The sequence below is a fragment of the Panthera tigris genome, chromosome D4 (assembly GCF_018350195.1).
Source record: "Panthera tigris isolate Pti1 chromosome D4, P.tigris_Pti1_mat1.1, whole genome shotgun sequence".
Lineage (NCBI taxonomy): Eukaryota > Metazoa > Chordata > Mammalia > Carnivora > Felidae > Panthera > Panthera tigris.
Window position 1 is genome coordinate 70038968 of NC_056672.1, and position 15966 is coordinate 70054933.

General features: G+C 45.2%; 1 protein-coding gene across 8 annotated transcripts in view; it reads left to right on the top strand.

The window, feature by feature from the left end:
* Window positions 1–15966, top strand: part of PALM2AKAP2 (PALM2 and AKAP2 fusion) — a 505394-nt gene that overhangs the window by 284598 nt on the left and 204830 nt on the right. For all 8 annotated transcript variants that reach the window (XM_042965227.1, XM_042965226.1, XM_042965217.1 and 5 more), the window contains 2 exons: window positions 11842–11956; window positions 12810–12831. In XM_042965227.1, coding sequence (XP_042821161.1) covers window positions 11842–11956; window positions 12810–12831 — 137 coding nt within the window. The remainder of the gene's footprint in view (window positions 1–11841; window positions 11957–12809; window positions 12832–15966) is intronic.

Here is a 15966-nt window from a genome sequence, read left to right on the forward strand (position 1 = left end):
CTCGTTATTATCTTCAAGAGGTTTGCAAAAGGGAGTTGGGAAGGGAGCCTCAAATCCATAAACACGTGATTAATACACAATCGGATAAAATTGGTGATAGAAATATGTTCACTGGATAAGGTAGCAAGGAGGAAAGGCACCGTCATGGTAAAGGCATCAGGGAAGACCTTCAGAAGAGATGATACCTGAGCAGATTCTTAATGAGCACTAATTACCCAGGAGAATGGGAAGGGAGAGAATAAGGGCAATTCAAGCAGAGGCAGTGATATGAGCAAAAGCGTTGAGGCAAGAAAGAGCACCCTGTGTGCAGGGATCTTTAAGAAAGTCATTGTTCCTGGAGATGAATGGGACGCTGGGTGTATGTAGACTAAAGAACTTCTAGCAGAGAGCCTGTGAGGGTTTTCTATCAGGGGAACGCCACCGTGGTGTGTCCATGCCCATTCCAGATTTGAGGGTAATAAGGCTGGATAGAAGAAAAGGGATTGGCTAGAAGGTTGCTGTAGGCATTTAGGACAAAGAAGGAGAGCGCTCTTAACTGGGCTGAAGAGGAAGAGATATGAAAGATATTTGTGGGGCAAGTTGGCAGGATTTAGGTGGCTAATATACATGTGTGGTGATTGCCAGAGAGGGACAAGTCACAGGGCAAGGTAACATCCAGGTTTCCCTCTTAAGTAGAATGGATTGATGGTGGTACCAGGATCTGAGGTAAAGAATGCCGGAGGGAGGAACAGCTTTTTGGAGAAAGATGAGTTTGGTCACGCATATGTTGGCTCTGAGGTACCTGTGGACTATCCACATGGAGACTCGGGAAGTGCAACTGTATGCAGTGGCTGAAATCTAGGAGAAAGGCTAAAGGTATAGGTTAGATAGATGTCAGCATGTTGTGGGAATTATACCACGAGACTGGACATGATTAGCCAAGGATAAAATGTCTAGCGAGGACAGTGAGCCAAATGAACTTTTAATGAAGGAGTAGCAGAGGCGCCCATACTGGGAATTTGGTGTCATGGCCTCTGAGGGAGATGAAGGGTGGTCCACAGTGTTTTAACAAATGGAGAAGTCAATACATTCACCTTGAAGAATATTTCTTAGACTCAGCAGTCAGGAGGTCATGGACTTGAACAAGACCAGATACAACAAAGTGGTGGGGGCAGAAAGTAGAGTGGAGCCTGTCGGAGGGAGATTGGGATACAAGAATGTTGAAGCCACCAGAGGGGAGTGCTGCTGGGGGAATCTGGGAGAGAGATTCAGCAGTAACTCAAATGGGCTGTGGGGTCATAAGAAGTTCACCTGTTTTTAATGTGAGAGAATTTATTCTTGTTTACGGACGAAAGCAAAAGAGGTATCTGGGGAGAGGTTGAAGCTACAAGAGGAGGGGATAATTGATGGAGTGCCTTCCCAGAGGAATCTGCAAGGTCAGGTGCACAGGTGGAGGCACTGGCCCTGAGGAGGAGAGTCTCTGAGTCAGAGTCGGGAGGTACAAAGGCTGGATGAGACTTTTTTCTCTTCTACAAAAAGAGACGCTTCTTGGGGAGAAAAGGGTTTAAGCCATTGAGAAATGTGTTGCTTTGGAAGGAGATTCATCTCACTGTCGTGTAATCAAAACTCTTTATTTCTGATGAAGCAGGCTCAAACAAGAATTATACCCAAGAAATCAATGCTCAGCACAAGCTTGGAAATGATTTCCTGTAGCAGAAATCAACTTGCACAGATCCTGGTGGTGTGAGCCATTTGATTCCAGATGGAATAAACACACGAGACAAGGAGCGATAGACTGATCTTGTGGGCTAAGGAAAACTTATGGAGAGAGAAATTTGAATTCATATTTACTTGGTATTAAATTTGGTTGCACCAACATCAGTGGCGAAGTGTGTTACTATGTCCCAGCTGTATACTTAGACCAAGACATAAATAAATCCAATATTAATTTTTTTCTCAATGGATATACAAATTAGTATATCAGTTTGAAGGGGGAAGTAGCAAAACCAAGCCAAGATGTAAAAAATTATATTGAATAGCATCAAGTTAGTTTCACTATAGAATCTTTTAAAATGTTTATTTATCCTTGAGAGAGAGAGACACAGAGCACGAGCGGGGAAGGGGCAGAGAGAAAGAGGGAGACACAGAATCCAGAGCAGGCTCCAGGCTCCGAATTGTCAGCACAGAGCCTGACGCGTGGCTCAAACCCACAAACCATGAGATCATGACCTGAGCCAAAGTCGGACGCTTAACCGATTGAGCCTCTCAGGCGCCCCTCACTATAGAATCTTTTAAAAGTGTGTTTTTGCTTTGCCTTGCTTTTCATTCATTCAACACATATGTACAGGGAACAAAATAACATATCGTCTTATCTCCCAATAAGCCTATGCTCAGAAGAGGGCTGGTACAGCTAGGGTTGGGGAGGGTAAATACATTTTTAACAACCACATCATATACCTAACAGGGCTAGAAATGCTCTGGGGATTTGGAAGGAGTGGACACATCAGGTGGAAATGATTTAAGGAAAACATGACTAAAAAGACAGAATTTGGTTTGGGCTTTGATTTTTAGGTGTGTTAGATGGGGATGAGAGTGGGGACTCATTCCTGGCTCTTTCCCAGGGCAGCATACTCTGTTCTGGCTGGAACATAGGGAACAGCATAAGGCTGGGAAGGGGCTAGAGCAGACCACGCGAGAGTGAACTTCCAGCCTAAGAAGTTGAGATTCGGGAAGGAGGTGATGGAGAGCCACCAGGAGCTTTTCAACAAGGGAAAGGATATGAGCTGTACTTTAGGAATTCCTGAAGGGACATTCTCTTCTCTGCCATGTTTCTGCCTCAGTGATGACATGGGGGAAAAATGAAATGGGCTTGAGTTTCCACTGACACCTTGCACTCAAGAAAGGTCCTATTCTATTATGAGGAGAAGTGGAAATCCTCTGTTTATTTAAGGGCTGTTAACCTTTTTTCACAGTAAAATACCAAACAATCTGTGGTGATTCCAGATACTCTCATCTAAGTAAAAGGAAGCCGTTTCCCTGCAAATTGAGTCACAAATGAAAAATATTTGGAGAGTGCCATAGAAACTAATGCACTGTCTTCCCGAAATATGCGAAGTGAATTTTGTAGCATCTATTTGTGTGAAAACAAACAATATTCTTCCCAATGTTCTCTACCTAGACTATAGAAACAGAGAAATTGAGATGAGAGTGACAGAGAGAGAGAGAGAGAGAGAGAGAGAGAGAGAGGCTAAATATTCAAAGAATGGAGGAGGGGTAATGGATGTTGTTCCCAAAAGGAAAGTGGCGGGGGATCAGGGCAGGCACAATTAACAGCTGCCAGGCCCCATAGCCTCTCGTCATGCACACTTCTGAACGGCGTACAATGTGTCTTCTGCTTCCGTCCTTGTCACTGCAACTTTAGTGTCACTGGTGAGCTCCATATTGTTAAGTCTTATGCTTCCAGGTGGTTAGCTCAGCCGCAGAGGCGTTTCGAGTGCACAGACAGCACAACTTGCCCCTTTCTCCTGTTAATCCAGCTGGCGACGGCACTGAGAGTCAGACTGACATAAACATCCCAGCACACCAAAGAGATGCTAAGACGTGGGTGGTTATCACTGAGCAAAACTCAGGGAACTTCCCTTTGGAGACTTTGGATGGGGAGGGGATTTGAGGTCAGGGGTCTGTGACTCACAGCTTCAGCCAAGCCCCATTGACAAGAGTTGATTCGTCATCGTGAATTCCAAACTTGGCGATTGCTCATTTTTTTCCCTTCTGCTGCTGAGTCATTAATGAGGCTCTGGGCTGTGATTAGCTATGGCGCCACATCCTCAGCATACTCCTAAGAGCATCCATTCAAATTCAGCCGTATGTGCTAAATGTCTTGTATTAATCAGGATTAAATGTGGATGCAGGCGAAGAGACCCACGAGAATGGTGGCTTGAGCGAGATGTTTATTTCTCCCTCCAGTAAAAAATCCACAGGTAGGCAGTCCAGAACAGTCTAGTGGCCCTCTCTGAATTCCTTGGGGACCCAGGGCTTCTTTCATTCTTTCAGTTTATCCCTCTTCTATCCTCATCCTCAGAGTTCAAGTGAGAGTTCCACTTCAGCACATGTGCATTTCAAAAATTTTTTTTAAGTTTATTCATTTCTGAGAGAGAGAGAGAGAGAGAGAGAGAGAGTGAGTGAGCATGAGCAGGAGAGGGGCAGAGAGAGAAAGAGAGAGGGAGACACAGAATCAGAAGCAGGCTCCAGGCTCTGAGCTGTCAGCACAGAGCCCGATGGCAGGGCTTGACCTCACAAACCACGAGATCATGACCTGAGCCGAAGTTGGACGCTTAACCGACTGAGCCACCCAGGCGCCCAGCACATATGTATTTCAGACAGAAGGATGAAAGAAGAGCCAAAGGAAAAAGGGCTAAAGACGGTTCTAGAAGCTGCCCTACAGGGCTTTCACTTACATCCCTTTGGCCAGAATATGCTGTATATGGCTATAAAGCAGGCTGAGAAATGTGGTCATTTTTCTGTGTGGCCATAGTCCTAGCTAAACGTCAGGGACTGTAAGAAAGGAGGGTGGAAATTGGTGAACAACTAACAGTTCTGGTTGTGTGTGTGTGTGTGTGTGTGTGTGTGTGTGTTAGATACACAAAGATGTGGGCAGCTCTCCTCTCCTCTGAGTACAAATATTCTTCCTGAGGTTCTTGTTTTGGCAAGTTGGCCAGACAGGCACCCCACTTGACTGCTCAGCTGTGAACTTGCAGTTCAGGAGAAGAGAACAGGTCTAAATTCAGCAGCTCGGCCATCTGCCAGAGTCTCCTGTTATTCTGGGAGAATTTACTGAGACTCAAACACATGGCAACCGAGCTGCTGTGGTTGGCCTTTCACGTTTCTTGTATGTAACCCTATCTCAGGTCCCTCGATGGAGAGGAAAATTGTAAAGACTCACTCCATTGTCAGGAACAGACTGATCTGGAGAAGAAAGTTGTAAAGACTCACTCCATTGTCAGGAACAGACTGATCTGGCTCAGAGCTTGTTCAGGAATACACTTGTGAACATTTCTTTACTGCATTTCTTGCCTCAGCTGACTCAGTGCTGAGTTCCTCCATGGGGAAGCCCAGAAGTCCCCCTGCCTCTTCCTACCTTACCTTTCTACTCCTCCCATCACTCCCCTCTGCACTCCTAGGTCCCAGTTCATATCACCAATGTCCTCCATTGGGCGGCAAGTTCCATTTGCCCGGGTTTTCCCGTTTCCGAGAATGGAGCCCCTACAAGTCATGGGGATTGCTAAACTTGACCTCTGCACTTCCAAAGGATAGAGCTCAGACAGTGAAAGCCACAGGGAAATTAACTTCGCTTCAATCTGAGCAATCTGATCTGAAGGTCAGCACTATTCTAAGAGGGCATGGGCTGCCTTTAGAGGTGGTGAGCTCCCCGTGTGTGGAGGATTTCAAGCAGAGGTAGGATGACCATTGAGTGGAACACAGCTCAGGGGCTTCATGTTTCTGAAAAGTAATTAGATTAAATAGCCTCTACTCCTAGCCTGACCTTCTTTGGTTCTATGAGCATGAAAAATACATTATGTTGCATTATGCATTCAGGAAATGAGGGAAAAAGACTAAGTGGTCATAGGGAGGTAGTTGAAAGAAGTGACAGAGAGTACTGGTCCTCCAGCCACACCAGCAAGGTCCAAATCCTGGCCCCACATTATCTTTGCAACCCCAGGCAAGTTAGTGACCTTTCTGTACCTTATTTCCTTAATCTGTGGAATGGAGTTCAAAAATTTCTACTTCAGAGGCTCTTGTGAAGCATAAATACCGTAATGCTTGTAAAACACTTAGAAACAGTGCCTGGCACACAGTAAGCACTCAAAAATCCTAATCATTACCTGTTGTTGTTGCCTACAAGCCATATATACATCACAAAAACAATATTAGAATTTTTAGTATTATAATTATTGTCCACATCACCACTGATGGGGAGAGAAAAACGAAACACACCTGTGTTTACAGGCAAAGTCCTCTCTAAGCAGTAAGACTACTGGGAACAGGTTTGTATTAGTCTGTACTCTTTTGGATTCACCTGACAGACACCCACACAAAGGAAACATTCATTGGCTTCTGTAAGTAAGAAGGTTAAAAGTGTAGCAGAGGATCTCGGGAAACAGGAGCCAGAGGGTCCCTCTCAGTCAGCCTCTTCTTTGTTTGAGCCTTGTTTCTTCCTACTGTGGAGGAGGGAAGGTAGGTTCTCAGCAGAGCCCTTAAGGCCAGGTAGCTGTTTCCGGGCCAGACAAGGCAGAGCAGGATGCAAGCACAGAGAGCCATGGGGATGAGGATGGGAAGCTGAGGGCCTCTCTGAGGCCATCGTGCTGAGCCGTTTCAACTAGAGGGTAGATCTTGCCGTGCCTGAAAAGGCCATACAGAGCCCATGCCCCTGGGTAAGAGCAGGGACATATGATAATCTGGGCCGTGGCCTGTGCGGTCTCCTCCTTCTGGCGCATTTTCTTCTCTTATCCACCTGGTGAATGCATCCTTCAAGGCCCAGCTAACATATCACCTCCTCAGTCAAGTTTTCCTTACCACCTTATGTAGCAGTTGGAAATTGCATTCAGCTGTGACCTCAACAGGGCCTTAAACTTGTAGAAATCTGTCGCCGACAGTCCAGATGCTTTGTGAGCTGTAACTTATGTGTTTACTTGGCTGTTTTCATCACTTGACCAGGAGCTCTGATGAGCAGACACTGTGCCTGATGCAGCTCTGTCCCTGACGCTCAGCGCAGTGCCTGATGGAATGAAGGTGTTTGCAGAAAGTTGGATGGATGAATGCATAAATGGATTTTGAAAGGAGAGTGATCGATGCACTTCACAGAGCCATAGGTCTTTCGTATTTTCCCGTGAGGGAGGTCTGTTGAGGTTAGGTAGATTTTAGAAGACCAGTTGGCCATGATTGCACCTTTATCACCAGTAAATTAAACCCGCACATCTGCAGTGTGTCTGTTACCTCTGCTTACCACCTATTACAGTTTGCTTTTTGCTCAGAAGAAACCGAGCAAACCAGTCAGAGGCGGTTACATGCACCTGTCTCAGCCTCAGGAGCCTCGATTAACCTTGCGTATAAATTACACTTCCTGCCCATTCTTTATTTTTAGTTCAGCAGTATCTACTTGGCTCTTCCAGGAAAGCCTGCATTAGATTTCAGTCACGAAACTACAAAACAGTGGCATCTCTAGCCTGGCTGAGATGACTCTTATGAACCCCACGAGGCTCTGTTCCCTGGGACGCTCTTGGCTCCGGGACTCAGGTTTTCCACAGAATGATAGTGGCCTGGGCTGTTTGGCGCCCTCAAGACCGGGCCCAAGCCCACTTGTGCATTTGTAGAGGAATCTGCTCCTTGGATCTGACTTGCCTAGACTGTCGATTCCCCTCATTCGTCCCCTTTGGGTGAAACTCATTTGTTGCTATTGCAAAAGTTTAGTTTCATTGCTTTCCCTCTCCCTCTCCCTCTCTCTCTCTCTCTCTCTCTCTCTCTCTCTCTCTCTCTCTCTCTCCCCCTTCTCAGTTACACAGTATCATGACCCAAATCTTTAGTGCTTGAGCTATATAGCTGAGAGCTCTGAAACCCATAGGGCCAGGGGCAGGCCGGGGAGACAGTTGGGCCAGCCAGTGGGCATCAGGCCACAGAGAGGCTGCTTCACTGGGAGAGGTGAGCTACTTTAGAGTTGCCTTTCTTCCCCCCTTTTTCAGTCAGCCATTCTTAACACGATTTTATTTATTTTAGAATCCCTTGCAGTGCCTAGTTCTGAGTCCAGCCAAACAAGTTCAGTAAATGTGGGTCGAGTTGAATGTAAATGGATGTTGGCGTGGGTCCATTTAACCCTTCACGGACACATGAGAAGCTGGCTCCTTTCCCATGCCACAGCCTGTGAAATGCTGCCTTCTCAGCACTCGGTCAAAGGAGGACTTTTTCAAAAGCCATTTGTTGGTTTTATTCTGGTTAGACAAGGAATACGTGAGTTTTTTTTTAAAAAAGGGAAAATAATTGAAAATTATAAAGAACAAAATTAAAATGACCCAATATCCCATTACCCAGAGGCAACTATTACTGATATTTTCTTATTATCTTTTTAAAATTTTATTAAGTTTATTTATTTTTGAGGTGGGGAGGAGCAGAGAGAGAAGGGGAAAGAGAGAGAGAGAGAGAGAGAGAGAGAGAGAGAGAGAGAGAGAGAGAGAGAGAGAGATTGAGAATCCCAAGCAGGCTTTGCACTGTCAGCACAGAGTCCAATGCGGGGCTTGATCTCATGAACCATGAGATCATGATCTGAGCCGAGACCAAGAGTCAGATGCTTAACCGACTGAGCCACCCAGTGCCCTGATATTTTCTTTTTTTCTCCATCTTAATCCTCATGAGAGTGTGCCCTGTATCCCTCCAGATTTCTCTGAGGATTGGGAGAAGTGGGGCAGGGGTAGTTTATATTCTTTCTAATCTTATATACACACACACACATTACAAATGTATATATATTATTATATGTTTTATTAGGGTATATATCCACATGTATATATCATATAATACATATATATATATATAGTATGTACCCATATAATATATAAATATTTGAGCTGCATCACTTAGCTCTTGTCACAATAGTACTATATGACTACTGTCAAGCTCGGTGGTTTAAGATGAATGCCATTTATTATTGCTCATACTTCAGTGACTGTACTGGGTATTTGCTGATCTAGGCTGGGCCCAGTTAAGCAGCTCTAATTTCAGGTATAGATCCAACTAGGCATGGCTTCTGACTCTGGATTGGGCTCCACTCTACTCCCGTTATGTTTTTTCTGGGGCCAAGGCTGAAAGGACAGCCATTGGCCAGACACACTCTTCTCTTGGTGCTGATAAGGCGCACAGGGACAAACCCAACTGGGCAAGCACATTCCGAGCCTCTCCTGTGTTGTGTCTGCAATATCCCATTGGCTAAAGCAGATGACATGGCTAAGCCAATAGTCAAGGGACAGGAAAGTACAAACCACCCACCATGAGACCAAAGCAAATCAAGTGGCCGAGACCAACATCAGTACGTCAGGGATGTATCTACTTTCCATGGAGGTGAAGAGGGGAGGGAGGGAATATGGTTGAGAATAATAGACTCTACCCACATCCTACATATCTTCCGAGGAACTCTGTCCCTTGAGATTCAATCTGCTCAGAACCCACCTGGCAAGTACTATCATCAGTCTTCCCAGGAAACTTCTAGCCCAGAGCTCCTCTACCCATTGAACTAATTCAGTTTCTGGATCATTTGCCCCATGTGTGTTGCTCCTATTCCCTTTCCTTGATCCTCTCCCCCACCCACACACACAATAATTTACACAGAGGTGGGTGAAAGATTTTACTGCTGATATGGAACAGCAAAAAAGAGTTGTATATCTTTTGGTTTATATATCTATGTCACTTGGCTCCCTCTCCTGTAGACTCCTGTAGACTCAAATCAAGGCTTGCTGAAGAATTCACCCTGGTCTCAGATATCCTGAAGGTCTCGGGGTGCCTGGATGGCTCAGTTGGTTAAGTGTCCCAACTTTGGCCTAGGTCACGATCTCACCGTTCCTGAGTTCGAGTTCCGCATCAGGCTCTGTGCTGACAGCTCAGAGCCTTGAGCCTGTTTCAGAGTCTGTGTCTCCCTCTCTCTCTTTGCCCCTCCCTACTCATGCTCTGTCTCTATGTCTCAAAAATAAATAAACATTAAGGAAAAAGAAAAGAAATCCTGAAGGTCTCATGTGGCTGAGTCGTGTCTTTTGGCAGTTGGTTTAGTTTCTTTTTCTTTCACATATATATATTGAACACCTGTGCCCTCCACTCCATGATGAATTTATAATCTAGTGGGGGAAATTAATGATTTAGGGTTGCTAAACCTCAGCACTATTGAATTTGGGGGCAGATAATTCCTTGCTGTGCGGGCTGTCCAGGGCATTGCAGGGTGTTTAGCAGCATCCCTGACCGCCACCCACCAGGTACCAGGAGCACCACTTCCACTCTCCTTGAGTTATGGGCAACCAAAATATCTCCAGACATTGCTACATATCCCCTGGGGGGCAAATCACCTCTGTTGAGAACCACTGCTCTAACATTTAACCTCTGATAAATAAGAAGAAGAATGACCAAAATAATGTGCTAATAAATGTTCAGAGGAGGACAATGTTTTTCCTGGTAGTGAATCTGTGAAAGCCTCGTGGGGTGAGTGGTGTCTCAGCTGAGGCAAGAATGGTTAGGGTTTTGAGATGAGTTTCTTGGAGGAGGGGGAAACACAGGGCACAAATGGGCAAATAAGGAGTTGCCCTCATTGTCAAGAGTGGATGCCATGTAGGTACTAGGAGGCTAGCTACTATAGGGCCATCTAAATCATTATAAGGACCTCCGCTCTTACTGTGAGTGAAATGATAAGTACATCTGTGTTCATTTGGAGGCACTATGATTGTACACAGAGTTTGTCTTCATAACCCAGAGTAATTGCTGCAAAGTCTCATCCATCCAGAGGTCATTTTTCTGATGCCCAGGAAGGAAATCTCTGAGAGGCACAGTGCACCCCTAAATAAATCCATGCCTGTGGCTTGGTGTCCTTACCCCTCTCAAGATCTCACTCTGAACTCTTTCTAGTTGAACAAACTTGTTTAGCTAGTTCTCAACAGCAGATTAGAAGATGGAAGAAGGGAAGGGGCAGATAAAGGCAGACACAGACTCTGCAGCAAAGCTTCTAGCACAACAGAGAGGAAAGAACCCAAAAGCAGAATTGAATGAGCAAACAAATACACTCAGACCAAATAATTTTTTAGGCAGGGGAACATCCAACCCTTCATGACCCTAAGGATATTGCTGCATAACAGTGGCACCCTAGATGCCTACATACACAATGTCTAGTGAGGCAGGAAATAATGTGACACACCGTAGAACACATGTGGTAAGAGTTCAGCACCATGGTCAGGAGTAGTGTCTGGACTTCTGGCTTGAATCCTTGGTTCAAGGCTCTGCAGCAATAAACTAGTTCCTTAACCTTGCCAGGCCTTAATGGTTTCATCTGTAAAATGGGGATTCCCGATTCCAAAGGTCATTGGAAAGGTTAAATAAATTAAACTACGTGAATTCTTAGCTTGGTTCTTGGCAGAGATTTGGTGCTCAATATAAGTTAACAGTTAATACTATCATTTCATTGAAAGAATAAGCTACTGAGACATCTCCCAGATCATGGCTGTTCTGGAATATTCCTAGAGTCTCCTGGCAGTGACAAAATTTCCCTTTCCGAAAATAGGATGGCTGTGAAAGTTGAGAAAGTTCCAGAAGAGAAGGGCAGCTGTATCAGTTCCCCCTCCCTTTTCCCTTCTTTTGGGCAGTAGAGGATGCGCCAGTAAGAGATGACAGACAGCAGGCTCCCAAGGATTTTGGCCACCAGCCATTTTGTAGCAGCATATTTCCCTTGAATGAGACTAGTTCTTCACCCTTTAGGAGAACTGATAGAAGAACAGTTATTCTGAGATAGCTAGGGGAATATGAAGCTATTTTCCTTCAGCCATTATGTCCTATGCTATGTAAAAATATCTACCCCCAAATTAAGAATGCACACATCAATAGAGTTAGAAAGGAGACACCAAAGCACATTTTAAAGTGGTGGCGGTGAACCAGTGGCAGTCGCTCAGGGTGGTTTTCCTTTGGTCAATGTGTGCTGAGTGGCAAAGCTGAAAACACAGGATGCCCTGTGATGTGAAATCTGGCACCTCAGACGGCCAGGAAGTCGCCCCACAGGAAGGAGCTGCTCTCTGTCCCCAGGATGGCAGGACAGTAAAGTAACCTGTTCTCTGTTTGTGTGTTTTCCAGGCTGGAGCAGGAAATACAAGCACTAGAAAGTGAAGAGTCCCAGATATCTGCCAAAGAGCAAATCATCTTAGAGAAACTGAAGGAGACAGAAAAATCCTTCAAGGACTTTCAGAAGGTACAGAAAACAAGTGGGATTTCTCTGAATTTGATCCACAGGGAAGTAAGCACTAGTGAGTTAGTCCCTGGAGACAGGGCCAGTTAATATCGATGAGAAGTCTGAGCCACCCGTCCTGTGAAATGAGGTGCGGGTTGTGTGAGGACCAGTGTCGTCCCTGACACTGAGAGCAGCCTGTCTTCAGGTGTGGGACCACCTGGTCTGCGGGGAAGCACAGAAGAGAGTCATTAAATTAACCCCGTCTACCTATTGTCCAAACCCTTCATGCGCCTCATGCCTAAAAAGTCATCTCCCCTTGGACGTTAGAATTCTAAAGCGAATTCTTATTAAGCAGGCTAGCCCTCCTCCTTACAGCTTTAATTTAAGTCTTTCCTTTATAAAAAAGCCAGAGGCAAAACCGTATCAAATGGATATGAATTGCAAATACACAGAGTGTAAATACTCTGAAAACAGATGCCATGTAGCGCAGAGGAGAGAACTCATAAAGCCAAGAGTTTCTGAATGTCTCAGAACCTTCCTTCCATTTTATAACCCAGGTACCCAGACCGAAGAAACAATCTAATCACATTAATTTTAAGATGGGGTTTTCTGATATCACTTCTCCAACATGGCTAAGGGTATTCTCTGGATAATCAACATGAATCCCTACTGGGAGAAATTCAGTATAAAGTGGGAATGATAAAACTTTTCGTTAAATTTCAGGATCCCAAACATATTTCCCAGAAGAAAAGAAAGCATTGGGTTTACCCACCACAGTCAAATTCTGGACCCGGGGGAGAAAGACGGGTTAGGTGGATGAGGGATTGTCTCCCCACATGTGTGGTGATGCTCTGCCCTGCTTTTGTTTCCACAGAGCTTCTCCAATGCGGATGGAGGTAAGTGTAAGTGCTCTCTGCCCCCACTCTGTAGAAGTATTTTATCCCACTCAGCTTAGTGGGTTTCATGGACACGGGCTCACTGGGAGATGCGATGTGTTGGCGTGTAAAGACACCAGAGGGAAGGAACAGCACTCTGTACAGGACACTGAGCAGGTGCACGTCCTGAGACTCGTCTGCCTCTCTTCTTCAAGGACTGTTTCTCGACTCAGTGTTTCTAGTTTTATACAGTTCGCCTGGCTCTTTCTCTTTCCCATTTGGTCCTCAAGGTTCGCTGCTTGGACCTTTCTGAAAAGGTGCTCAGCAAAGAGTGCTAATATTGGGACCAGATCCCAGGCAGGGAAGATCCCATTTGTGGCTAGGTCTCCAGGTCACAACACACATCAGAAGGCCATCATCTGGTGTTTAGGAAACCTTTCTAAGGCCTGTGGTTTTGCTTTGAATTGGAAAACTTGGCATTCCTCCAGGCTTTCAGGGCAACAAGGCTGGGCAGAACATCCCTCCCTTTGTGGCCTAAGCTGGCCTTGAGCACATGAAGGGTGGGAGCAGGGCCCTGGCTTCCTGACCCCATCCTGGCAGGAGCAGGCCTTCCTTCTGTCCTCCCTTCCCGTCCTTGCCCCTGCCCTCCGCTCTCCTTACCTGCGGCCTTGGGGATGAACGTGAGGTTGTATGCTTGACCTTGTGTGAAGGTTGAATGTTGTTGCTTCATTCTTCACCTTGCTCCCCTAACTTTAGCTACAAGCTCATGAAAACCACTCCATTACCACTTTCACTATGGCCCTCAGCTAGACCTGCTTTAATGGGCCAGGACTCTTCAGAAGGATCGGATGCCATCTGCTCACCTGGTTCTGATAAAGCCAACCTCTAAACTATGAAGATGATCAGGAGCCAGAATAAGAGTTGGCATCAGTGTTTTCCCCATGTCATTTGCAAATATAAGGGACGATATTTTAAAAATGCAGATATGGGTAATGTATTTTTCTAGATTAGCAAAGATATTTACACTAAGGATAGTTCTGACGTTAGACAAAAAAAAAAAAAGGTATTGTGTTATTTTATTTGATTCAGGGAGGGTACTGGTTTCTAGCAAATAAAAGACAGGAAATCTGGATGTTTGGCCCCTGGATGATCTTTGGGAAGGTAGTAAATTAAACCTCATGTTCCTGGGTCAAACCGGCAGGGACTCCAGGAGGAAGACCTATGACATTCTAGAGCCTTCTCTAGGGTGTAGCCAAATTGGAGTTCTTGTTCTATGCTTTGGGGATAGAGCATGGACTGAAGAGGTGACCATGTCTCTCTGGGGGAATTGAGGGTGGCTTCATGGGAAGCATAGTGAGCTTCCCTAGTGCTAGGAGAGACCTGAGGCAGCATGCATAATCAGAATAATGCAGTAAATGTCAGGCTGGAATGGGGCTGTGGGGCATTGACCCACAGACACCTACATACTGGAAGGTACGCATTGACCTTTCATGCTTTTACTTCTTTTTTTTTTTTTCTCTTCCTTCTCAAACTGAGACCTTTCCTAGACTTATCTCTATAATTAGGGAAGGGAAAGAGCCTGAATGTCTTGTCTCTGGGAAGGCTGTGTGGCCTTGACTTGGAGCCCCTCATAGCCTATGACTTGATAACAAGCAAAACTGAAGCCATGTTAGAAACCCTTGCCACTGTGTCTTTCATTTTCACCCTGAGTTTCTTTCATTTCCTCCTCCATTACTTCCCACTATTTACATCCATTCCCCTAAGTGGTTCATGGAGGTGGGAGGAAACTTGATCATGACTAAAAAGAGCCTCTAGAGAAAATTGCCATTATTACTCTGTCCTCACTTTTTGGCAGGGGTACCTCAGGCTCAAGGATGCAAAAATCTTAGGGATCCTAAGAAATGGCCAGGAAAAGGTTTCTGTGGTCTTAACCTGTCATTCTGGATTATGATTCCTGCCATCTCTGGTTATAACTAAGTCTGGGGGGACCTTTCCGTTGTACCACATCTACTGGCAAAGAAGGAAGTTTGAAGGAGGGAACACATCCTTCCAAGAATGCGGTCAATGTTTAACTCACATTGTGGGCTGAGAGTAAAAACTGAAGCATGTCCAGTTGAGGGACTCTGGAGTGTCTGATTATTTTATCATTCTTTGGTTTCAAAGGCCCTTTGATTTCAAAATTGCCAAGACCGCTCTTAGAATTAACCACCTGTCGCTACTAAGAACTAACACAAAATTATTAAGAATAATAATGCCTTAAGAAAAACACCCTACTTCTGAAATGCCGATTATGGAATCCAAGGCCAACTAGGATTATATAACTGTACAACATGCTGCAGATAATCAGCAAAAGCATTCCTAGTTTAATGAGATGCCAAGAAGATGGCTGCTGGTGTGTGCATGTGTCATGATCCCCCTCAGGTCACCTGAGCATGTCACCCTAAGCATGTCAGAGGAAATAAAGGTACGGAACTGGTGGATCACCAATGGCTTCGGATTGTGTGGTAGTCCTAGCAATCTAGAGACATGTATTCCAATCTTGAGTAGAATTCCCTGGCCACATACGTTCTGACCCCCACCTCACTTCCTCCCCACCCCGTATGCACACTTAGTATATAGCAGAGTCTTCATCAGTTGGGTGGGTTTGTTGTTACCACCTTAAATAGGCATAATGTCTTCTATAACTATAATTTGTGTATAGTACGTATCCTGTGCTAGCCATTATTTACCCACTGAGGAGCTGGGCCAGAACTGGCAAAGGAAAATGTGTATCCTGGGCCTATTTCCGCCCTTGCTGTATGATACTGATCTTCTTAGGTTTTCATCTTGTCCAAGTCTGTGGTGGCCGGAAGCCATCCCCCTATCAACACCTTTATACCAATTGCTGGGAAATCTCAGTGTGTCCTCAGGTGCCCATAAATCATGTTTTCAGGAGAGTGTTCATCAGTTTTCTCTAGCTTTGGCTATTGATATTCTTCATAGCTAGAGTAATATTTCAGTAGTGCCAGAACTAATAAGAAGCACTCATCTTACATTTCTACTGTGGTAATGGCCATTCTCTACCTTCTCGGATGATGGACCACATTGACCTTGGCAGGAAGAGGGCAGTTTACAGATTGAGGCTATGTGAAGAAATTCTTCCCATGGAGGCTTTGG